Source organism: Centruroides sculpturatus, unplaced genomic scaffold, assembly GCF_000671375.1.
Source record: "Centruroides sculpturatus isolate CEXI.00-Female unplaced genomic scaffold, Cexi_2.0 scaffold40, whole genome shotgun sequence".
In the NCBI taxonomy this organism is placed as follows: domain Eukaryota; kingdom Metazoa; phylum Arthropoda; class Arachnida; order Scorpiones; family Buthidae; genus Centruroides; species Centruroides sculpturatus.
Window position 1 is genome coordinate 573,462 of NW_019384602.1, and position 27,906 is coordinate 601,367.

The 27,906-nt window shown below is 30.1% G+C and overlaps 1 protein-coding gene across 1 annotated transcript in view; it reads right to left on the bottom strand.

Annotated features, from left to right (window-relative positions):
- LOC111625067 (activating signal cointegrator 1 complex subunit 3-like) overlaps positions 1-27,906 on the bottom strand; it is a 121,085-nt gene that overhangs the window by 17,054 nt on the left and 76,125 nt on the right. Inside the window, exons 18-26 of the mRNA XM_023368097.1 lie at positions 26,261-26,437; positions 20,633-20,858; positions 18,565-18,815; positions 18,160-18,328; positions 14,519-14,739; positions 13,021-13,108; positions 11,808-11,953; positions 9,495-9,656; positions 7,161-7,281 (exon numbers count right to left, since the gene is read on the bottom strand). Of these exons, the coding sequence (XP_023223865.1) occupies positions 7,161-7,281; positions 9,495-9,656; positions 11,808-11,953; positions 13,021-13,108; positions 14,519-14,739; positions 18,160-18,328; positions 18,565-18,815; positions 20,633-20,858; positions 26,261-26,437 (1,561 nt within the window). The remainder of the gene's footprint in view (positions 1-7,160; positions 7,282-9,494; positions 9,657-11,807; positions 11,954-13,020; positions 13,109-14,518; positions 14,740-18,159; positions 18,329-18,564; positions 18,816-20,632; positions 20,859-26,260; positions 26,438-27,906) is intronic.

Genomic DNA, 27,906 nt, shown 5'->3' on the forward strand with positions numbered 1-27,906 from the left:
AAATACAGTAGAGCATCGTTTATCCGAAGGTCGGTTATCCGAAACGTCGGTTATCCGAAGGAATTCCAGTCGACAAATTTAAATTTTCGCCAGTGCTGTGGCGCTGTAATCTTTGGCTATGTCTTCGGCTACTCAAATATTTTACGTTTTTGATACTAAATTAACTTCTGAAGTATAATTTTTTATTGTTTTTATATTTTTCAATATATTTATTTTGTTTGTACAAAATAAAAAAATAATTTTTAACGATATAATAGTCTTCGTTAGGCTTAACATCAACGAAAATTCAATGCAAAGCGACACGCAACGGAGAAAAATTTCAACATGGGATAAATTAATATATTTTTTCGTACATAATCGGTTATCCAAAACATCGATCTTCCGAACAACCCCAGTCCCCAATTGATTCGGATAATCGATGCTCTACTGTATTTTCAAACAAATAATAAATAAATTATTTAAATATTGTAATCCAAAAATTTACAATCAACGTTAATTTTTTCAAGTTTATCAACTAGACTGGCTAAATTTTGTAAATATCTTGCACGAAAATACCAAATAATTTTTATTTAAATTTTGTTTGATATTTGATAAATTAAAATAAATCAAATGACATATTAATATAATAATTTGACATGCATGCATTATAATCATATATCAAAATGCAAGGAATTTGTCTTCAGTTAAAATCATGTTATAAAAAATGATTTTGCTATGTTACATTTAATATCTTTAATGAAATTATATTGTTTTTTATATTAAAATATAAAAAATAGAATATATGCATTCATATTTTTTCAAATATTCTAAAAATACAATTATAACAAGATTAATTATGTGAATAATTTTATCTTGTTTTATAATTAAATAATTTAACAAACTATACAGTTAAATTAACTGTATAAATTAATTTTATAATAATGTAATTTAAAAAAATCTTGTTAAGAGTTCAAATTTTTAATTTTGATATGTTTATGTTTATACAGTAGGTGATTGGTTAACGAACATAATCCGTTCCAAGACTTTGTTCGCTATCCGAATTGTTCGTTAACCGATTATCGATTTACCATAGGTTTCTACAGGAATTTTATTAATTCATTCTGGAGACCCCCCAAAAATAAAAAAGTATATACTTTCTTACTACGTTTATTCATATGTAATAATAAAAATACATATATACACAGTCTTGCATTTTCATTAGTCATGTTTTTTCCATTTGTGGGGGTTAAAGAATCGGTCCAATGTCGATTGCTTTTCTGTCTTATTCATGACTTTTCAGAAGTAATTAATAGCATTGTAATTGTAGAGATCCCTAGGCCTATTAACCTCAACTTGATTTGGATGCCATTTTAAGACTGTTGTTCTGACATCCTCCTACTTCTTCAAAAAATCTTTAATTAATAGCAGATATCAGCATAAATCCGCATTTTCAGAAGAAAACGTAAAAGAATTGTTTCTGTCAGAAATACAAAAGGCTGGAATTACAAGGGAGAGTTTCAAAGTTTGGGGGAATACTATCCGATCAGTATATACTGGGTAGAACGTCGATGTCAACGTCTCCCGCACTCCGAAAAGTTTCTAATTGTTGCCTGAAGACAAAGGAAGACCAATCGGTATTTGTTATTTTATGTCGCTTCTTGTGTTTGTTCAGTGAAGTGTTCGTTATCCGAACATGTGTTCATTGTCTGATCATAAAAATCTTTCGTGAAAGTGTTCGTTATCTGATTTGTTCGTTAACCGATCTGTTCGTTAACCAATCTGTATTGATGAAAGTCCAAAACTTATATACAGTAAAACCTGTCTATGGCGACCACCCATGATTCCTTCAAAAAGTGGTCTTTTACACAGGTTGTCATCCAACACGGGTGGTGCTGTAATACCATATTTCCATATGTATTTTGTGCACTTTTTAGCCATTTCTACTAAGCAAAACTCGAGGTGAGCAAAAATAAACAAATTTTTTCAACAATAGGGCTATATTGGTATTGTATTTTATTCTTATTGGATAACCCAATTTACAGGAGTCGTCATGATATTATAAGACAGATTTAACACCAATATTTTAAAGATTAATACAATACTCGCATTTTCTCAATTATAATGCACACTTTCTTTTTTCCAACTTAATTAATTCAATTCGGTTCTTTTCGTTTGCTCCTCAGTTACGTGTATTACGTTATCAATATACAAGCACGTCCTATCTCTCCATCACTTTGCTTTTGGTTTTCGTTAGTTTAATCTTATTTTAACTTTAAAAATACTGTATTTTTTTAATATTTAATATTTTCTTAATTGTGAAAGAAAGTAAAAATGTAATCCCTGTGTGCTAAGTCACTAAGACATATATTGTACTAGACGGCGCTATGTTGGCGAGTTTCACATACTTTTGGTCAAAGGTCACCTTATTTATTTGGTTTGCTACGTTCCTGTGTAGCATGTGTCTCCCCTCTCCTTCTGCTTGTAGTCGTGTTACATATAACTGTGTATTTCTGTACATCGTAAGATATGTTTATTTGCTTCATTTTCTGATAGGTTATGGGCCCAGGACTGCTTACAAGGAAAGAATATCTAATGTAAGAAGTAAGTAAACAGATCTATTATCTAATTCAGTATGGCGGGTCCTAGTGGATTCTCAAATATTGAGAAGTTGAATGAGGACAATTACGAACTTTGGAAAATACAGATGAGAAGTGTTCTCATATATAAAGATCTGTGGAAATACGTTGACGGTACTGAAATAAAACCAGAAAGAAATCCAGAGGAATGGATCAAGCAAGACGCAAAGGCGTTGACGCTGATAAATCTAAGCCTTTGTCTTGGGCAGTTGAACCATGTGAAAAATGCCAAAATGTCTTAAGAAGTGTGGGACGGATTTAAGGCAATATTCCAGTCACGGGGTCCTGTTAGAAAGGCAACATTGTACAAACAGTTACAATGAATGGAAAAAGAACAGAATGTGACGATTACGCAGTATATAAACGAGTTCACGAGTAAAGCTGATCAACTGAAGGAAGCTGGAATAGAAATTCCAGAAGAATTACTATCGATTATGCTCCTCGGATCACTGCCAGATGAATATGAAAATTTTAGTGTAGCCATAGGGTCACGTGATGACATACCGTCGCTCGAAAACCTCAAAGCAAAATTAAAGGAAGAGGAAGCAAGACAGAGGGAGCGTGTTATGAAGCTAACTGAGAACGAGAGAAGTGACGCATTGCTTTCAAAGGGAAAGTCCGACTGTGTAAAGCAGTCATGAACGAACTCGAGGAAAAATAATACAAGATTTAGAAGCCAAAGATTTGACGGAAGATGCTACAGCTGCGGTAAAACTGGACATATCAGTAGAAATTGTAAATTGAAAACAAAACACACAGACGTGAAAGTTACTAGCGGTGCTCTTACTACAATCGCATGCAACGTGGAATTCACAAACGGATCGAAAAAGTGGTATTTAGACAGTGGTGCGACAAGACATATGTGTAATGACCAATACAAATTCTTAATTCTAGATCAAATTAAACAGTCTAAAGTTTATACTGCCACAGAGAATTATGTGCAAGCAGTTGGTATAGGTGATGGGAATCTCAGCTTGAAAGTAAATCAACGAGCAATAAGTTCTATAAAACTACAAAACGTATTATATGTACCGGAATTGCGCCACAACCTTTTATCGGTAGCAAGTATCACTGACAAAGGATACATTGTTGTATTTAAGGAAAATTATGCAATCATCAAACGTAAAGATGGTACTACGATGTTAACAGCTACGAAACGTGATAATCTATATGTTGTCAATGAATTGGAAGACCAAACGATGTTTTCAGCAGAAACTGCTGACGAAAACCTATTAAAGTGACAGCAAAGATATGGGCATATAAACATTAACGATCTAAGAAAAATGAAAATAGAACAACTAGTCGAAGGTATGGACCTTTCAATGAAAGCAAGATAACTAAACTGTGAAATCTAAAATATATGTTCAACCGTTTAAGAAGTCGCATCATTGAGAGAAAGAGATTTTGGGTTTAGTGCATTCCGATATATGTGGCCCGATGAAAACCATCTCATTAGGAGATGCAAAATACAGTGGAACCTCAGTATAAAACCTTAATCCGTTCCTGATGTTTGGACTTATACCGAATAGGACATATACCAAACCAACCTTTCCCATAAGAAGTAATGTAAAAATGATTAATCCGATCTCATGTAAAAAAAAAAAATGGCTGGCTTTAACACCTCACTTTCCTGGCTAGTTCCTGTTCGATTTTTCATGAGATCAGCATGTATCTTTTTAGCTTTCTCGCAAATAATTGCTTCTGACACGCTGTCACCAGCACACTGTTTTTCAGTTATCCAAAGCAAAAGCAATTTCTCAACATGATCTAATGTCTTCGATCTCTGTTTAGAAATTGATTTAACCCCTTTCGCAATGTTAGCAGATTTAATAATGTCTTTATTTTTCACGATTGTCGATATCGTTGTTCTCGGAATGTGATATGCAACAGTTAAAATCTTGAACATGTGTTCCACCTTCATATTTCTCAACAATCTCTTTTTTCAGTTCCATTGTGATTCTAGTCATTTTTTAGTTTTCTGTTGCTTCCCATTTGCCTTTTTGCAATTCATGATTAATAAAAATAATAAAATTTTACTTACAAATTAAAATCAGAAGAAATTTAACAAAGTTATAAACTGTGGCACCGCGAACGTCTAGTCTGGTCTAGTACACTGATAGTGCTACTTGTTCATAGATGGCGCATATAATTAAGTCGTATACCGAACAAAAGTCGTATACCAAGCAAAATTTGTTTCGTCTAAACAGGACGTATTCTGAATTGGACGTATTCTAAAGCAGATGTATACCGAGGTACCACTGTACTTTGCAACGTTTATTGATGACTGTACATGCTATATGGAAACTATAATGCTAAAAAGTCGCTCAGACATTTTCCAAGCGTTTAAATCTTATAAACGAAGAGTCAAAAAACAAACAGGTCATCGAATCAAAAAGCTATGTACGGATAATGGTAAAGAATATTTATCAAACGAATTTAACAACTTTCTTGAAGAAAAAGAATCATACAACAACAAAATGGTGTAGCAGAACGTGCAAATCGGACACTTGTTGAAATGGCAAGGTGTATAATGTTGCAAGTAGGTCTACCTCAGTCACTACAGACAGAAGCAATTAATACGGCCACATTTCTATGAAATAGAAGTTCGACAAAAGCCCTCGATGGGAAAACACTGAATGAGCTATGGTTCAAGTGTAAACCTTATGTTGGTTTCTTTAAATTATTGGAAGTAAATCTATAGTGCTGGACAAGACTCGAAGACGAGGGAAATTTTATCCAAAAGGTGATGAGTATGGGTTGGTCGGATACTCAAATGAGTCAAAAGCGTATCGACTCTGGAAACCAGGCACTAAGACTGTCATCATAGCACGTGACGTGAGATTTGTTGAAACAATCCACACAAGTAACACTTTTCTGAAGAGTATCTCCACTGAGCCAGATTTTGCTGACAAAACACCAAACGACATGTATATAATGCCGCTAAGTCCGACAACAGAGATGAACAGTGAGGACAATACAAAACTAGATGAAGAGTCCGATAATGAATCTAATGTGGACAAATATCTAGAAGAAGAACAACAAGAAATTCTAGAGGAAAGTCGTATGGGCCAACAAAAACAAAATCGTCCAAAAATTCAAAGAACGGAAGAACGCGGAAGACTGAGAAAATGTTAAGATTAAATTGAAATAATTGATCATTGTTATGTATGTAGCACACAGTGATAGAGGGAGTGTGAAAGAAAGTAAAAATGTAATCCCTGTGTGCTAAGTCACTGAGACATATATTGTACTAGACGGCGCTACGTTGGCGAGTTTCACATACTTTTGGTCAAAGGTCACTTTCTTTGTTTGGTTTGCTACGTCCCTGTGGAGCACGTGTCTCCCCTCTCCTTCTGCTTTTAGTCATGTTACATATAACTGTGTATTTCTGTACATCGTAAGATACGTTTATTTGCTTCATTTTCTGACATTAATTAATTAAGTACAATAAGAAAAATTATTAATTAATAATAAAACGATTTTATTATTATTTCTCGTTATATGATTTCATTACAATCGCAGAATCGAAAAAGGAAGTAAAACTGATTTTTGCATTAATGCGTTTATTGTTTTTTGAATATTTTGCCTGCGAAAATTACTTGGATATTATTTTTTCTAAAAATATCATGGAAATAAGGTAGGTTGATACAGAAACTATTCATCACACGTGTACTGTATATGAGCTTCAAAATAAATAAATAAAAATAGATTTTATCAAATGATGAGATCAGCTGATTAATTGTATCGTGTACAATATTTTACACCCCCAAGGAAAATACTGTAGGTCTAGGGTAAAATAAATTTTGTTTTCTCACAGTTAAACTTCGCCGCTAATTGCTGTTGTGATAACTTTAATATGATCTTCTAACGACAGCACTTTGCATTTTGGACATTTTACAACAAACTGAAACGAATTTCCTTTGTTGCTAGACTAATTTATTAACACCTGCACCTAATTTCAAGGATGGGAGAAGTGCCCGGGATGGGTTCCAACGAGAGTTTAGACTAATTCATTATATTAGGAGGTGGAAACATTGTTGAGATGGGTTCTTACAATAGTTTAGACCAGATACATTCGCAAAAGTGGTCGCTTATTACAGGTGTTGTATGTTGTTTCAGACCAAAAATTGATGCCCGCGGACGCGTTACACAGGTGGTCGTTTAATACAGGTAACTTATACGAAGACTGTATGTATAAACTATTCTGTGCCAGAAATTTTTGTCCATTTTGACAGGTGCCCATCAAATGCAGGTGGTCGCCTAAGCAGTTTTCACTGTATGTATATATATAAAAATTTATACGCCATTAGATTCGTAAGATAATTCTGCACTAGAATATGCAAAAAAATTTTAGATATATATATAAGTGTTTAGTTCAGACAGGACAAAAGTCAGAACTTATGGGAAAAACGAGCCCACCTGCATTTGATGGGCACCTGTCAATATATATATATAAGTTTTCTACAGGAATTATAATAATTCATTTTATAACGATTATCTTATTAAACACTTAAACAAACTTTAAAATAAAACTTTAAATTATACCTTGATATGTAGGTTTATTCATGAGGGCCATACGAGGACAATAATGTTTACCAGGATATCCAGAAATGTGAACTTCTAAGGGAACCGGCCGAACGGAAGGTCGAAAGTTATATAATCCCAACTATTAAAAATAAATAAATAAACGAATAATCACCAATATTATTTTCTATACTTGTAATTTTATCAATATTGTATAACTCATAATGTAACAATAATATCTAATTTGACTCAATTACTTTTAAACTAAATGGAAGATGCGTTAAATCCAAATGTTCAATGTGTATCAAATGTAATCAAGTTTAATCGGTAAATACATCAACATTAAAATTACTAAAGTGAAATCTATTGATTTATAATCATGACTTTTATTAATTATCCCATAATTTTTGTCCCATAAAGTTTATTGTATTCATAATGTAAATATAAGTATCATTAGAGAATAAAAACATTTCCAATTAAATAAAACATGCAAAAACAACTTGTAAGAAAATTTAAAATATTAATTACGAATATAGTTTTAGCTTTGGATTACAAACAATTATATAATTATTAGTATTAGTATGTTAAACAATACAAGTAGTCTTTATCTAAAAATATTTTAAATTACATTATGGATTGTTTTGGAAGTATTTGTATGTTTCAGAGCTAATGGTTTACACAATCCAACCTTTTTTCCTAATGGGCCAAATTAGAAATTTACGTATATTCAGTGGGCCACAAAGGTACTTTATATAAATATATGCTTTTAACAAGTTAACAAGTTCAAAATATGAATATCAAATTTTAATAACAAATATATAATAATTACATAAAATACTGTATTATTGACAGTAAAAAAATTATACTCATACAAAAAAAAAAATAATAAATTCAATGCAAGTTTTGACATTGCCTTCCTTTTATAATATTGTCAATACAGTAGAACCTCGAAAACTCGGCTCTCGATAACCCGGCACTCCGGATAACTCGGCCACACCCTGGCAGGGCAAAAAACTCCTTAGTTAATTAATTTTCATTATAGACAGCTTTATAAAAGTATAAAAGCTCTTATAAAGTATTTTTCTGAGATCTGTCTTATCAGGTAAATTACTGTACACAGTGTATTCATTAATTTTCATTTTCATGTAGTAAAGGCTCTATGCCTTCATAAAAAACGTACTTTTCCTTTGTTTAAGGGTATTTGGGCAGTTTATTATCTGTTATAATCTCAAGTAAACAATAAATACAAGTACAGTACAGTATTTTCTGAGAAAACACTCGAACTTATTTTTTCAACCCCATTCCCGATAACCCGGCATTTTCACAAACTCGGCCACTCTTCGGTCCACATTAGGCTGAGTTTTCGAGGTTCTACTGTATCTGCTTTCATGGTACTAGTCTTAATTCTAAGAATGTTAGTTAAATGGGAATCATTCAACCTATTTCTTTCAGCAGTTTTGATGTTTTTCATGTGCGAAAAGAATTGGTCACAACAGTATGTTAATCATGTGGGTTATTACAGTTTTCTAGCACCAATTACCTCATTAGCACATCAAAAAATGTATCCAGTGAAACTAGAATAATTTTTACAATACAGTAGAGCGTCATTTATCTGAAAGCCCAATCAACTGAATTGTCGGTTAACCAGTCGGACTATGCCATGCTGAATTGAACGTTTTTGACACCAGATTAACTTCTAAAGTATAATTTTTTTGTTTTTATATTTTTCAATATATTTATTTTGTTTGTACAAAATAAAGAAATAATTTTTAATGATACAATAGCCACAATTATTATTTTTTTTTTAATTTATGTTAGCCTAACATAAATTTTTAAAAATTTGAAGTTTTAAAAAAACTGACAAAAATTCAATGCAAAGCAACATGCAACAGAGAAAAATTTCAACATGGGATAAGTTAATATATTTTTTCCCACATAATCGGTTATCTGAAAAATAAGTTATCCGAGCAATCCCAGTCCCCAATTGATTCAGATAAACAACACTCTACTGTATTCTTTATCAAAAGAAATGAAAATGTACCTAAAAATTTTAGGGTGCAGTGGGCCGTGGGTTGGGCATCCTTGCTTTATCAAAACTGCAAAAAATCTGTGGCTCTAGGGAATTTTTATTAATTTTGATCTGGTAGTCAACATGTTAATAGCATTTATATCTAGATCATCGATAATTACATAACCATTAGTAGTACAAATCAGTATATAATAAAAATTAAGCACATTAAAATAAAAAAACATTACAAACTAAAATAAGATTACTTAAAGACTATATGAAAAGTATAAAGAGCAAAGAATTATTTTAAAATATATTAGAGCATAAATTCATTCATTTCATTTTACCTGTTTAATACCCAACCATTCACCCAAATCTCCGGCATTTGCCAAAGCCGTCGACAGGCCAATTATTCGAATTTTCCTTTCCGTATGAGCAGATATGAAATTAGTTCGAGATACAATTACTTCTAACACAGGCCCACGATCTTCACCTGTTAAATAATTAAATCAAATTTTACATTTATAATACTTACTAGCTGCAAGGACCCGCTTCGCTGGGTTTTTATTTGTATGTAATATAGTTTTTTTATATATAAAACACTGTTTTTCTAAGTAATCTAGAATCTAACTGTAAGGACATGCTTCGCTGGGCAAAAAGTAATGATAGTGAAGATTAAGATAATTACATTATAGCTAATCTTTCCCGTTTTCACAGAATGCAAGAATTAGGTCCCCCGTTTCCAGACTAATTAGATAATTTTTACTTGGGTCGGTCTAAAATTATGTTCGATTTATCGCAAAAAACCGCATCTGCGCCAAGTAACATGCAAGATTTACATCTTGCACGTTACTTTCTCTTAACACATCCATTCTTAACAATTCCATTGTTACTTAACACTTCCATTGTTGAAGCCTTAATCCTATCACTTTCCCCGCGGGGAAATTTCAAAAAATCCCTTGTTAGTGTGCGTTCTCGTGACGTACAGTACAATACTCTAAAGCCGGATGAACACGTGCCGCGCGGCAAGGAAAAGCGGCAGGATGACGTCACTTTTTCTCCCCGCAGAAGTCTATTTTGTGCCGCTTTTCTCGTGCTGCAAAAGTTGTTTGAATTTTATCTTTTGCTGCAACTGCCTCCAAGACACGCCAAGACATTTCTATCAGCCAATAACAGTTCGTCTGGTAATCACGTGAGACAATACAATAGCGTGGTGTTTTAATGAAGGAAAGTTCGACGCAGTTAACCGAGATAACTAACATCAGAATAAAGAGGAAAGGATAATAAATTTAACACAAATTCTACACNAGGGCGAAAAAATCCTTAGTTAATTAATTTTCATTATAGACAGCTTTATAAAAGTATAAAAGCTCTTATAAAGTATTTTTCTGAGATCTGTCTTATCAGGTAAATTACTGTACACAGTGTATTCATTAATTTTCATTTTCATGTAGTAAAGGCTCTATGCCTTCATAAAAAACGTACTTTTCCTTTGTTTAAGGGTATTTGGGCAGTTTATTATCTGTTATAATCTCAAGTAAACAATAAATACAAGTACAGTACAGTATTTTCTGAGAAAACACTCGAACTTATTTTTTCAACCCCATTCCCGATAACCCGGCATTTTCACAAACTCGGCCACTCTTCGGTCCACATTAGGCTGAGTTTTCGAGGTTCTACTGTATCTGCTTTCATGGTACTAGTCTTAATTCTAAGAATGTTAGTTAAATGGGAATCATTCAACCTATTTCTTTCAGCAGTTTTGATGTTTTTCATGTGCGAAAAGAATTGGTCACAACAGTATGTTAATCATGTGGGTTATTACAGTTTTCTAGCACCAATTACCTCATTAGCACATCAAAAAATGTATCCAGTGAAACTAGAATAATTTTTACAATACAGTAGAGCGTCATTTATCTGAAAGCCCAATCAACTGAATTGTCGGTTAACCAGTCGGACTATGCCATGCTGAATTGAACGTTTTTGACACCAGATTAACTTCTAAAGTATAATTTTTTTGTTTTTATATTTTTCAATATATTTATTTTGTTTGTACAAAATAAAGAAATAATTTTTAATGATACAATAGCCACAATTATTTTTTTTTTTTTAATTTATGTTAGCCTAACATAAATTTTTAAAAATTTGAAGTTTTAAAAAAACTGACAAAAATTCAATGCAAAGCAACATGCAACAGAGAAAAATTTCAACATGGGATAAGTTAATATATTTTTTCCCACATAATCGGTTATCTGAAAAATAAGTTATCCGAGCAATCCCAGTCCCCAATTGATTCAGATAAACAACACTCTACTGTATTCTTTATCAAAAGAAATGAAAATGTACCTAAAAATTTTAGGGTGCAGTGGGCCGTGGGTTGGGCATCCTTGCTTTATCAAAACTGCAAAAAATCTGTGGCTCTAGGGAATTTTTATTAATTTTGATCTGGTAGTCAACATGTTAATAGCATTTATATCTAGATCATCGATAATTACATAACCATTAGTAGTACAAATCAGTATATAATAAAAATTAAGCACATTAAAATAAAAAAACATTACAAACTAAAATAAGATTACTTAAAGACTATATGAAAAGTATAAAGAGCAAAGAATTATTTTAAAATATATTAGAGCATAAATTCATTCATTTCATTTTACCTGTTTAATACCCAACCATTCACCCAAATCTCCGGCATTTGCCAAAGCCGTCGACAGGCCAATTATTCGAATTTTCCTTTCCGTATGAGCAGATATGAAATTAGTTCGAGATACAATTACTTCTAACACAGGCCCACGATCTTCACCTGTTAAATAATTAAATCAAATTTTACATTTATAATACTTACTAGCTGCAAGGACCCGCTTCGCTGGGTTTTTATTTGTATGTAATATAGTTTTTTTATATATAAAACACTGTTTTTCTAAGTAATCTAGAATCTAACTGTAAGGACATGCTTCGCTGGGCAAAAAGTAATGATAGTGAAGATTAAGATAATTACATTATAGCTAATCTTTCCCGTTTTCACAGAATGCAAGAATTAGGTCCCCCGTTTCCAGACTAATTAGAGAATTTTTACATCCAGTCAAATGAACTATTTTCAATGTGATCAANATTTATATATAATTTATATATAATACTGTACAGATGATAGCAAACTCAATTTAGTTGCCTAAACTCTTTGTAGCGTGGCGCAGGGCGGAGGAAAGTAGTTCGGCTGCTCATCTACTATTGGTCCAGATTCTATCAATCTTGTCGCGGCACGAGTCGGAGACAACGTTTTAGGAGTTCCTTTATACAAATATTGCTACAGTTTTTTCGCTACGTTATAGGAATTTCCGTTATAGGAACCCACGTTATAAGGGGAGTCAACTGTATTGCAAATGCAAAATAAATAGTTCACAAATTTTATGCAGACATCCTAATGTGGATATATATGAACATTTCAAATTTGGTTTCACTAAACAATTTACAAAATATTAAAAACAATTCTTTATTTTAGAAACTTACTTAATATATTTCTAAACAAGAAAAAAAAATAACAGAATTTTCCTGCTAGTAATGTATTAAATTAAAATTAATTTTACTTTAATACAATTTTGTTTAACAAAATGTTAAAAAATGAAAATAAGATGGTTAAATTGTTTTGCTAATTGATATCATTAATAGAAATAAATAAATATTGAATGATTAATTAGATAAATATTCAGTTATGCAATAAAAAATTTCACTAAAAATATAATTTAGAAATTCTAAAATTCTTTAACATAATAGAACAATTTCAAACATATTATAAAACTATCTCAAAGACAGTCACTGTACTATTATTTTATACTAATTATTAACCAATGTTAAAATATTAAAAATAATCTTACCTTCTGCCTAATTGCCGTTCAAATCTTATTTGCCAATCTTTTATTCTCTCTCTCACAAGAGCTTTTAAAGGTGCAATATACACAGTCTAAATCAAAAAGCAAATAGTTTCATATTAATTAACAATGAATAACACAGATTAGTTGTAATTAAAGTACCCCTATTTGATACTGTCTAGAGAGATTTAGCATTCCAAATGCAACCAAATCTAGTATGGTAAATTTCAGAAAGAATAAAAAATTAGTACCAAAACTCATCACTGTGGCAGTTTTTGTTGTAATAAGCAACAAACATTTTATTTGTACAGGACACGTGTGCTATACAGAGACTTTATCAGTGCAGAGGTTCTGTTCAATGTGATCCCCATTCTGAAGAGTAAAAACCTGAAAGCAATAAATGATGCGTTTGATGGCCAACCATAACTGACCCTTTGATAGTTTTTATTTTTAGTGTGATGCTGTCTTTCGAGACAAATTTGCAACATGTTCTCAATAAATCATACTTTTTAAGTGTTTCCACATATGAAACTGCTTTTTCATTACCTTCAGGGACAAAAGTGCCCGAGTGGTATGTTTTGGTACTAATTTTTTTTATGGAAATGTCTTTGGCTAATCTTAAAGTGCTGCTATACCAGAGGGAAAGTATGGCAATTGGACAAAAAATGGCCCCCCCAAGATTTTTATATTTTTGGACTTAGGACATCTTGAAATGTCGAGATATGCAAAAAACTTTGGGGTTTTTTCTGTATGTACTGATGTTTGTGTGTGTTTGTGTGGGGTTCAATTTTGTTCACCCTCTTTGAAGCTTAATAAAACCTGTGCTTTTTGTCAAAAATTTCTGAAATTTTGCAGGGAGGTTTGTTTATTAGGGGAATTTATGCTATTAAATTTAGGTGATTAAAGGTCAAGGGAGATAAAGGGGGTCATGTGTATCTCTGGTAGGGTCGGACTTAATGACAATTTTACTCGTTATTAGCATTTACAATTTTTTATAAAATCCTTTTTTGCCATTTGTAATAGTTAAAACTATAAAAAGTTTCTTTTAATAAAATATGATAACAGATGGCACCACTGATATTTTAAATGTTGTTGGGAAAGTTAAACAACTCGTCGTTGGATTTTTTTATATTTAGAGTGCTAAATATCTCTCTAGACAGTATTGAATATCAGTATTATGATCACCCAATATACATAACATCAAAAATAAATTTTTTAAAATTATTATTAAAAATAATGTAGTAATTTTATGACTAAAATATATATATATATACATAAAGTATCATGTGAATTTGGAAAATTATTAATATACAAAATGGTTTGAAATAAATATAAAATTTTAAAAATACTGAAGATATTTCTTGGAGAAGTNAAAATACTGAAGATATTTCTTGGTAGTTAAAATATTTATGTATTTATTATATATATATATATATTTCAAGAATATTTTTTAAGCAAATATTTTGAAAAAAATGAAAAACAAGAGAACCGAGCAAGCATACCTTTGTACCAGGATAATTTTGAAATAGTCGAAACATGGCAATTTCAGCTGCAATAGTTTTTCCAGATCCAGTAGGAGCTCCTAGCAATACATTAACATCAGTATGATATAATGTATGAAATATCTGTGTTTGTACGGGATTAAAATGAGTGAATTTATACACAGATTCAAAATAAATGTCATCCAAGGCTGAAACAGGAAGAGGTTGAAGATCCAAAAGTTCTAAACAAAAAAATAATAATATGATAAAAATTTTCAAATGTATTACAAATGTATTTCAAATGTGTTAATTTTCAAATAAAATTATGAACTTATCTATATATACAGAATATGCTAAGATAAAATCTATTACCAATTTTTTAACTTACAGTGAAAGAATTACATTAACATTTTATACATCATTTTGAAGCTTATTTAATGTAGAAGAGCCACCTTGCATTTATTTTACTGTTTAATTTTATTTAAAGTAATTATTGATAGAAGCAAAAATGTGTCCAATTGTGCTCTTCCTGCCATTCTGGCTACTGAATTTTGGCTACTACAATCTGGTGTTTTTATATTGGAGGGAGGTAACCAGTATAAAAACGATTCTGAAAATAACTTTTCATTCATTCCCAATTATTTTTTTAATTTTATGTTATTAGTGGAAAGACTATTGTAAAATTTTGATCATGAGGATGATGTCATTTCTTTTGAATAAAATGGTGCCTAAGCAAAGAAGATATGAAAAACTATATTTGGTTAAATGTCATTAACTTAGGTACTCATTTCTTCATGCAAATCAACTGTGAAGGTATTTACATGGTTATTCAAACATTCTCAGAGAAACAAAGGTCATATGTTCAGGGAACATAAGGACATGAGTTATTATTAGTCTTTGTTAGAATTGAGCAAATACATAATCAAATCTCTCTATATAGAATATACTATGGTAAAATATACTTTCACTTTGTTAAAGTACTAATGCTGTGTACTGAGAAATTTTATTAGTTTTATGTAAACAGATTTATTTGCTTCTTTATTTTTCCTATTTATTTGTAACTTAAACAATGTTTTACTGCAAATATTTTGCTGGATGCAACTAGTTAATAAATTATTTTTATAATTTTATTTGATATAGCTTATTCATAAAACATTTTTACATTAGTCTTGTATACAGAACTAGAATTATGATTATTCATTCCACTAAACTACATAAGAACTGCATCCCAAACTGATTCTATCTGAAGAATTTGAAGTTTCTCAATCAGCATGGATTTTAAACCCTTACTTTTTGTGTTTATTGAGTTTATTCATTTAGAAAAAATTTCTAAAAAAATAAACGTTTTCAAAAATTAAACATTTCAATTGTTTCAGAATCATTTTTTAAACTTTTTCTGTAAATCAAATGCATGACAGAATAGTTAACTGATGGCTGTAGTTGCAATAGATGTAAAGACTATCAAAAAATCCTGACGTAAAGAAATAAAAGTTGTTGGAAATAAATCAAAATTGAATACTGTCATCCTATTTAAGGCTTGCTTAAGTCACGACTGTGGATAGATGTGTGATGTTTTGGGTCTGCATTTCGGAAGTGTTTTCATTGTTACAACCAGTGCCCTAGCGTATTATGTTATATCATTGGATGCAGGAAAATTACCACTCTGTGAGTACAATTATTTTTAAAATTGGAGGATTTTAATACAAGTTATTGTTGTCCAAACTTTTGAACTTTGTCTGCTTTTTTTCACCACACTAAGGGAAATCAAAATGTTATTGATAAATTTCATAACACCAATATCATTCTTGCTGGTGACATCAATGCCCACTCACTAACTTGGGGTGGTGAATAAGGTTGCCACCTGTCCAGTTTGCCACTACTATCATTTTGTAATTTAATGTAACTTACTATATTCAAACCCATAAATGTGCCATTACTCTTACTATATGTCAACCTCCAACTTGTAATCACAATGTAATGTCTGTAACTTGGCAATGCCACGCAGTACCATGTATGTATTATTTTAGTATCTAAATAAATATTGATTGATTGATTGATTGTCATGATCACTTCAATCATGGAAACATTTTATGATTAAGAAAATATACATATTTTTTAAAATCAAGAATGTACTTTCTCTGATAAAAATGATTATTTTAAAATATTGCTAAAATTTTGGATTACTTTTTATAATTTTTAAATTAATTATTATAAATAATTTTAAGATATATATAATGACACCACCTTATATAAAATTTAATAATTAGAAATAATTTAATTGGTTAATAATCACATATGACTTACTGTTGGATATACTTTAGTCTTATGTTATATTGATTGTTACATTTTTCTATTTGTTTTTTCATACTGCAAATAAGTATTTTGCAAGATCTTGCAACAGTAAAAACTGAATAGATCATCATTTTAACATTTAAACTAGCATTTTTAATTCATGGCATAAGTTATGTCTCAATTTCATGTATTATTTTTACACTGTTATATTGTCTTGGTTCACATATAAGAGAAATCTGAAAAACAGAACAGTGAAAACTTTATTTGACAAGTTTAAGCACACGAAGAAATTCTATGAGGATACTGAGGAAAAATATATTTTTTAACTGATATTCATGAAAATCACATAATCTATTATATTGTTCACTTTTTGAAGAGATTTTGAAAACTAGAAGGAATCAGAAATTCTTGTCTGCAGTCCGCAGAAAGCAATGTCTATTTAACCAAGACAAAAATACATTAATTGTCCTATTGCTATGCTGGAACTGGATGTTTTGTCTGTTAAACCTAACTTTCATTGTGTACATATATTAAGTGATTCTAACCAAAAAATTAATTATTAAGATATATTTCAAGAAATCAAAACCAATTTGGAATAGCTTACTGAATTGATTCATTGAAAATGACAATCAAAAACAATATGCAATAGTAAATTGAGTTATCCCAACTCAATTTGAACTATTCTCAAAATAATCTTAAAATATGCATCACACGACTTTGAGACAATGTAGGTACAAACACATGCAAATGCATGTGTTTGTGCCTAAAATAAGAATAGCTGACCAATATGTTTCGTGTCACTTCATGATACGCTACACCCGTGTTACAATTTATAATTCTTTATATAAATTATATTATATGTATTAATTAAATAATTGTAAATTATAAGTTAAAAATTTAATATAGAAAGAGAAAAGAATGCAGCAATTTAAAACAATGCAAAACAAATTAATAGTAATAAACATCTTTAAAAATAGACTGATAGTAGTTAAATTGACAGTTCAAATGCCATGCCTCTATGAAATATCAAGGGTTGAAGGGTTGTGCAATTGTACACAATTCTTGTACAAAATATTTTACCTTTTCAAAATTTCAATTTTTCTGTCAATGTACTTGATATCCTCTTTCAAATGGGATACCTCATTTTACTGCAAAATGTCTGCTTCTACTTCAGTAGAAAGTCATATCAAGTCAATGAGTGACTGTGTCAGTCAGTCAATCAGTCAATCAATAACTTTGTTATGTGACAGTATGTTACTTATTTATAACATAGATGAATAATAAAGTGAAATAAAATTAATTGTTTGTTGACCGAAAATATTTTGAAATAATATTTTAATTCAGAATTATATTTAGAGAGCAATACAAACCTGTAAGTGGTGGATGATCATCTGGTAGAATAAGATGTTTAAAAGAAATTGGAAACGTATATTCTGATCCTATCCATCGATCAGAAGTAATATGTATCATATACTGAGTGGGTAATGGTTCAGTGATAGGAATGGTGCACACTAAGAGTTGAGTTTCTTTGCGAATAACCTATCAAAACATTCAAATAATTTAATTGCAACATAAAAAAATTTCTTTTAACTCGAAGGAGAATTTAAATATTTTATTTTTAAAGAATTAAATAGTGTTACAGTATAAATTAGTATAATCTGTGATGTAAAATGATTTAATAAGTTTCTTTCAATTTTTATAGATAATTATTAATAAATATTAACATTCTAATTTATTATAATAAATAGTCAAATAATGTTAAATATTTCACAAACCTGCTTTTTAGAAAGTAGAAAGTATTCAGAATGATAAATATAATCATGATCTGGATCTTCTATCCATAACCAGAATGGTTCAGTGCTCCCATGCAATCTATCATTCCATCTGAAATCTGGAACAATTTCAATTTTTACTCTTATAACAGTACGTGTAATTGGTTGAATTTCAGCCTCAACCATTACTGAAGGAATAGATTCCGCATACTGCTTAATCGTCATTCCCATTTTTACATGTTGAATCATATGGCCTAAATAAATCAAAAATTAAAGTATTAAAAACTTTTACAAATTTAAAATTTAATAATTTTGATTAATATTTCAGTAAATTTCACAATTAAATAGTATATATCACTGAAATATCTATTAAATATTATGATATATTTTATATGGAGACAGATTTACAACAGTGATACAAAATATTAGTTTATATGTGCTTTGTGTATTATACCTGTGTGTAAAAATTCAAATATAATAACCACTTATAAATTGCTGAAATCATTACAGTTATGAAAGTGATAAAATGTTTTGTGTTTTTACATCAGTAAAACTGTTCATTCAACAAAAATATGAAAAAGTATAATACCAACATAAGCTTCAAATAGACCTATTCCATTATCTGATATTAAAGAACTTATCAGACAAAGATTTTTATAAATAACAATATTTATTTATAACACATTCAAAAGTGTCTCGTTTTGGATAGTTCTCTATGTTACATTGTCACAAAGACATGTCTTCATATTCAAAAAATTGCTCATACATCCTTTTCCCATACACATTAAAAAAAAAATCAACTCAAAGACAAAGAAGGAATCCAAACTAAATGCAATACATTGTAAGTTGGTCCTTCTAATGAAAGTACAATTCCCTTCTATACTATAACTCAAAAGATATTTTAATTCATTAAAATTTAATCATTTACATGATATTATTCATAAACCATTTGAAAAATACAGGTAACCCCCGTATAACACGGCACTTCTATAGCACGGATTCGCTCTAACGCGGTTTGAGAATTGGTACCATCCCCCATATAACACGGTACTTTTATAGCACGGATTCACTCTGACACAGTTTGAGAATTGGTACCATCCCCCATATAACACGGTACTTTTATAGCACGGATTCACTCTGACACGGTTCGAGAATTGAGTAAAACCCTCGTACAACAGGAAATGTAATAAATTTTTACATACTTAAGTAATAATAGTTCACGAAAATTATTATTTTTGTGAACTATTAGTACTTAAGTATGTAAATTTTCTCTTCTCGCCTTCTGTCGATACACGTGGTTCTTCTCGAAACTTGTTTCAATGTTGCCAGATCGCGACGCTTCTGCTTCTGATGTTGCCGAATGTTTTTCCCTTATTCCATACTTGCTTTATTCTTCATAAGTGCTTAGCACCATATAAGGAAATTTATAAAGACCTTTTAACTAGAAGCAAGCAATCTAAAATTACATACATTTTGCAAAAGGTAAAGCATGGATCTGAAGATAATGCAGAAAAATGCTCAGAGGATAAGGATAACTTGCCAAAAAGAAAACGCTCTCGGTTAATTAATAGTGTTTTTAGTGATGACGAAGAAAACATTGTTTAATTTATATTAATATGTATCACTTAAAAAAATTTTAATGAAGATATTTATCTTAATTATGAAAATATACTAGAATGTTTTTAATTTTTGGAACCTAACCCTCCTTTTCGTATTAGTTCTTTGTTTCGTATAACACGGATTCGCATAACACGGCAATTTTTTGGAACGTAACTACCGTGTTATACGGGGGTTACCTGTAAGTTAATTCTGAGATTTAAGCCACAATAAGTAATTACTTACATAATAAATTATCTAAGTAATTACTTATTGTTCATTTAATTTATCACTTTTATTTAAATGTTTCAAAAATTGAAGTCTATTAATGATAAAATACATTATAGCATTACATTAAAAATACAACCTATCTATGAACACATAAGTTAACATTTTACATTTAACACTAAAGAAATTGCATAATCTAATGATTTTTCAGTATATTCTAAATAAAATTTGTTCATAAAATACTTACCAACTTCTTGGTGAGTCATTTCTTTAATTTTATCAATCGTTAAATGTTTTTTGTCAATTTTTTCCAACAGTTCATAACTTATATCTGTGAACTGATGAAGAGGAGACATAAAACCCCATAACTGTTTTTCTATACTTTTACTAATTTGAAGAAGTCTTCCCGACATGATCGCAAAGTTTTTGCGAAGAACAATTTCAAATAACGCACGAATGATACGAGTAGCATTCTGTAAAGAGCAAAAAATCTTATTCAAATTTATATACAATATAAAAATGTTTTGAACACTTTTTAATTTTAATGTATATTTAATTTAATTAATGATAATTTAAACATGTATTAAATTACAGACTTACACTTATTAACTTACTATAAAAGAAAATAAATACTGTAAAGTTATTTAACTGTAACATTCATAAACAAAGACCAATTAAAAATGAATTTCATTAATAATATTAAATATATTTTAAAAAGTCATTTTTTAAAATAATTTTTTAATAACTAATGAGCAAAATTATTTTAACATATTCACGACTACTGGCTGCATTTTTAATCATATTTTAAATTTACTTAATTTAAAATATATCCTCTCAATCTCAAATTACTAGTGTCTTGTCCCTGTACATCATACTTTTCTCGATAACAACAGAGTTCTATGAACTCTATTCTGGGGTAAATTTTTAAATTGAAATCACATTACTTCTGTGCTAGACTGGAAGTTCATATATAGTTAATCGGGGCTTCCTGGCCCTAAGATTTCCATGTCTGGTCTCAACTTTCATCTATATAACACCATTTGCGAGATTAAGAAAGGACAGACACACAGATGGACATTTATAGGTCTACAATTTTTTCAAATTGCAAACCAATAAACTGAGTAGGGCTTACAATAACTGCATATCAGACCATTTTATTCAACACTACAGTACTGGTATTATTTCTATTGAATACTATATTCTGACACTGCTACAAAAACAAAACTATCTTTTCAGTGTACATATAGTTAATAAAACATCTTCCACCTCTTGTTAAATAAAATAATTATACATGAAATTTGTAAGAATGAGAAAGTATTCAGGTTGGAAAGAAATGCATGATCAGTATAAAATGAAATTATTACAATCAGTTTACTGTTTCATTATAACTGGTGACATGTTTATTATTATTATTATTGTTGTGTTTAGTGGGTTATACTCTGTTCACACCGGTGGCTGTGTACTATGCCGGACCTGAGTCAAGGCATAGCAACCAAAATAAAACTAAAATTAAATAAGTGTGTCAGTGTCTGTATTAAGGAATTTCCTAACAATATGGCATGTATTCAATATAGTGGCTTTCTGTAGTGTTATATATGTATTTCTATTCAATTGTAATGTTCCCAGGCTTTTGTGTAGTGTGTGTGGTATCACACCTGTACAGGAGAGAACAACAGGTACAATAAGCACCACTACTCCATCCTCCACAGATGCCTTATTTCCTGGGCGAGTTCTGTGTACTTGCTAATTTTTTCAGTGCATGTGTTTTGTACATTGTGAGTGTTTGGAATGGCTATGTCTATAATGTATGTGATTTTATTGTGTTTGTCAATGAGTGTGATGTCTGGTCTGTTGTGGTAAATTGTTTTATCTGTGATTATGGCTCTGTCGTAATACATTTTGTGCGTGTTATTTTCCAATACTGTCTGTGGAATATACTTGTAGTATGGTTCGTGGATGTCTGCCAATTTGTGTTTCTTTGCAAGCTCTTGGTGTATTATATTTGCTACTTGATTGTGTCTATGTAAGTAATCTGTCTGTGCCAAGAGCTTGCAACCAGAAGTGATGTGTTGTATAGTTTCTGGCATGATGTGACATTTTCTGCATGTGTCATTTGTGAGTGTTGTATCTTTGAGTATGTGTTTTCTGTAGTTTTTAGTATTTATGACCTGATCCTGTATGGCAATCATGAATCCTTCCGTCTCCCCAAAGAGGCATCCCCGATCTAACCAGCTGTTTGACGCAGTTTTGTCAACAAAATCCTGGGCCAGGTCGTAAGGATGCCTGCCATGGAGAGCCTTTTGAGCCCATGATTGCTTAATGTTGTCTATGCTTTTTATATGTTGTGTCATGTCTGTATGTTGTGAGTGTAAGTTTAATGGTGTGTTATTTGAGTCTGCTAGAGTTACTGCTTTATGTAACTGTGATGTTTCTTGTTTCTTGTAGAAAAACTCTCGCAGTGACTGTATTTGTTTGTAGTGAAGGTTAACTATGTCAATCAGGCCACGTCCGCCTTCTTTACGTGGAAGGGTTAATCTTTCTGTGGCGGATTTAGGATGATGTTGTTTATGCTTAGTAAGTGTTGTTCTTGTTTTCCTTTGGAGTTGCTCGAGATCTGTGTGAGTCCAATGTATAACTCCAAAAGAGTATGTGAGTACTGGGATGACATATGTGTTTATTGCTTTAACTGTGTGTTTTGCATTTAGCTGTGTTTTGAGAATGGCATTTAACCTACTTTGGTATTCTTTAATTAATCTTTGCTTTATTTGTGTATGTTCTGTTAGCTTGGCCTGTTGGAATCCTAAATACTTGTAGAACTCGCCCTCTTCCATGGATTCAATAACATCTCCATTTCCAAGTGCATTATTATTATTATTATTATTATTATTGCACAATAGTTTTCAACAATATGATAAAAGAGATCATCTTTCTAAATATGTTCAAAGGAGAAAATATGAATTTTGTTAGAATTCTACCTTACAAAATAATCAATGTTATTAGCAAAGTTTTCTGATTACTGTAATATTTTAAGCTGCCTTTACATATGTATATAAATATCTTAAAGTCCAATATTTTATAATGATTACCAGCTTAAAATCGGGCTACTTCACTGCTACCATTAATAATTAAGTCCCAAGTAATTTGGCACTAGAGATATGTGTTAGGCACTGTCCCTTATTAAATTTAATAATTATAATTAATTAATACTTATTAAATAATTTAGAATATTCTATATGAAAAGAATCGTCCCAGAGCAGGACTCAAACCTGCAACTGCCGCTTACTGTGCAGATGCATTGCCATTTACGCTACCTCCGTCCAATCCCTCGCTTCTGGACATATTTAATTTAGATATATCTATCCTTGGTTATGCATGCTTTTATGTATGAACATTACACCAAATCTGGGAATGTTTGCCCATTTCATAAAATAGACAAAATATTTGTAAAATTTTGAGACTGGCAATTAACACAATGATTTTATACACAAAATTTTGTCTATTTCACAAAATAAGAGAAGTTTCCAGATGTGGCATAATATACATTTTATTAGGGTTATAGTGGGAAAATCGAGTTTAATGAATGAAAAATTTTTATTTAAAATGTTTAATTTGACAAGTTATAATATCCAATTGGGTGGCGATTTTAATAAAACCAGAAGCATCACTATTATCATAATCTTAAATAGAAATAAATAGAAATTAAATGCATAAACATATACAGTAATACCTCGACTTATGCTACCCCAATTTACTCAAACCTGGAGTTATGTGATTTTCAAATCTCGTCAATTCATCTTTTGTTTGAGTGCCACACAACTCTTGATTACTCATTCCCCCCACACTATTGTTCAGCTTACATGTTCAGACGTGTTGCACGGAATCGACACATAGCTACAATTTATTTTGTGTTAAAAATTGAATTATAACTATTTACAAAAAACTTTTTAATTTTTCGAGTCTATCTTTCATCCTTTTAACACACCACAGAAGTAACAGTATATTAGCTTGGATGAACTTCCACAGAACACGTGATAAATTATAACGAAAAACACACAAAGTTAAAAATGATCGAAACGCTGACCTTTCATTTGAGGATTCGGCGTCCTTTAACATTAAAACAATGGTTACAATTTCTGAACATAACTACCATGTTCTTTAGCACAATATATAACTGGTTCACATCCTCTGGTGGCAATTTTGGGTAATCATAAAGTTCATTTGCGTAACAAAAAAAAATACATAACTATATACAAAAAATTTTTTTGTAAATAGTCATAATTCAATTTTTAATTGAAAATATCCTGGGTTGTTCATGTTATCATGTATGCTGTTATTTTGTGTTATTTATTTCTGTGTTTGTTATATCTACAGAGACTTGAGAGACTCTATGTGATGATTTTTTGTAACCGTGAATGAATCAAAAGATGAGATAATATTAATGAGAACATTTATTAGCTTACATACATCCAACTTGGATTTTACACAAATTGTGAAATTATACCCCGACTTACGCGATTATCGCTCGGTCCCACCTATCGCGTAAGTTTGGGGTATTACTGTATATAAATATTTCTGTAATATGTGCAAACTGACAAAATTTTAATTCAAAATGTGCTGGAAGCATTTGAAAAACTTAAATCTTCAAGCTACAGCAAACAGTATATATTTTTGCTGAAATAAGTAGTAATAAGCAAGTTAAAAAAATTAGACCAAAATTAAAATGAAAACTAATTTTAATACTCACTCATTTACAACAGAAATTTTAAATAATATTTTAAATGAATATAACTAATATTTTTTCTATTCTTTGTATGATAATTTTATAACCAATAATTATTTATCTTCATTAATGCCTTTTTTCCTTAATCTTCTAATAATCCTTCTTGGGGCATTTTCAATATGCCAATATTATTAAAAACTATTATCACAATACTGATATTGAATTTTGGTCTGGTACTGCAAGTACTAATACTAATGTATTGATAATGTGCACAAACAAACACATTATTTATTTTCTGAAATAAATATGGCATAAATATTCCTCTGAAACAGCTTTAAAAATTTATAACCTTTTTAAAAATTTATGAAAATTGATAATGAGTTTTAAATAACACAAATAGAAATTAAATTAATGCGGTGTTATTCCTGTGGATAAATTTACAATTTTAAGCTACTGGCATAAATTCGATAAAAGACTTGAATGATAATGCACTTGAAACAAACAGAGCTGCCATCCGGTCAAATTTCTCTAAACCGAATGCATGGAAATTATTAATACTTTGCTATAGAAAATCTTGAATTCTTACAGCTAATTCTGACCATTTTTTTTTTAAACTTGTCTTTTGACAATTTTAATATTTTATAAAAGAAATTTCCAGAAATATTTTTATAATAAATAAATTAGCATGTATATTTCATTAGATAGAAAGGCCCCAATGGCCTTTGCCATTGGCTTTCTTATCAACCATTGTCACATGTCAATAAAAAAATTTGCAAACAATTTAAAAATCTTGGAATTTATTAAATTTATACTGATTTTATTAAAATGACTTAAACTAGTGCACTATTTTCATGGAATGTTTCAAATAAATTAAATCAAAGAATTCCTGTAATGTGATAGAATAACTTCTAGAATCTCCTGGAATCAGTTTTCATATAGTCTAATTTACATATAGTCTAATTTAGTCTAAGTAGTAATTTACAGTAAGAAATTAACAAGATAAAAACTAAACTAGAAGTAACAATAACAAATAATAGTTAGAAGAAACAAATTAATGATAAAATATAATAAATTAATTTTTCACAGACTGTTTGAAATTAACACACTTATACCAAGTAAATATTAATATAAATTTTAAAATTTTCTCAAATTTACCTGAACTACGTACGCTTGATCAGAAATTAGAGAAAATCCTTCTAGACGAGCTCTTGATATGTATGACTGAAGCAGAATATTTACTTTTCCATGTGTATTTTCGCTACCACCGCGTACTTTACACCAACAACCATTATACTCTAATTTGTCCAATTCGCCTAATTCATCATCTCGAACCTGCAAAATGAACAATTTGCTTTTTATAAATTCAATAGCAAAAATAATCAATTTAAATGCAATTCTAAGATAAAGTAATTATATACAATATTTAATCTACATACTTAATATGGAATCATTTCTCCATAATATTTACTATAAAATATGCATATGAAGCATGCCAAAATATCTATGTACATACATGAATTATATACCTTATGTCATTACTCATTAAAATTATATGAAATTGAAAACTGATCAGTTTGTTAAGATTTACAAAGACACTAAGTTAAATTACAAAATTTATATTACACACTAAAATCAAATTTATGAAGAATTTGATTTTAGTTTTTGATTTTGAATTTATTTTAAGTATACATACTGCAAGGGAAAAAGAATTAATTTTGTAGAAAAAGTATCTAACATAAACCTAAACTGAACTATTAAAACACAAATCTTTTTTGGCTATATTAAAGCTTAACAAAACTAAAATTCTTTTCTTCCAAAATTTTTAACAATTATTTAAATAGTTCAAAATTAATTTCTAATTATAAACCTATATAGAAGATGGCTGCATGACTGTTTTCCTTTAAGTAAAATTTCAATAATTATTTAATTAAATTAGATTTAACATAGTCCAAAAATAATTTAACAGTTTATGCTTATGTTTGGCAATTGATTTTGGCTCAGTTACAATATACAGAAAGTGTCAAAATTTTCTGAAAACAATATTTGTAATAATGGTGATAAATTATAGTCAATTTAATTAAATATTAGAACCAAAAAAGTAAATCATGATTAAATTCATTATTCTCATATTTTAACATGTCTCTGTTATAAAAATTCTTCATTAAAGAAATTCAATTAAAATGATTTTTCTAGTGCAAGAACCAAAATATAAATCATGTACAGTCATACCCCAACTTACGCAAACCCAGAGTTACGCGATTTTCAAATCTCGTCGATTCGTCTTTTGTTTGAGCGCCATGCAACCCTTGATTACTCTCTCTCCCCACACTATTGTTCGGCTTACATGTTCGGATGTGTCGCGCGGAATCGATGCATAGCTACAATTTATTTTGTGTAATTTATTTCTGTTTGTTATATCTATGGAGACTCGAGAGACTCTATGTGGTGATTTCTTGTAACCGTGAACGAACCAAAAAGCGAGATAAGATTAACGAGAACATTTATTAGCTTACATACATCCGACTTGGATTTTACACAAAAGGCATCTGCAATCTTGAACAATTGACGAAAAAAGTATACATTTATCAGATAATAAACAAAGACTCATTTTGTAAACAATTTACTTTTTGTATATACAACTGACAAGATTACCTTTCAAATTATAAACAGACTCGATCTCAAGCGGTCTTTTGATCGTCGGACATACAAAAGAAATGAACAGATGGCGCCTAACTTAAGCGCGGTTTACAATAACGAATATGATTAATCTTAACACTCTACTATGTCATCCAAACGAAGTA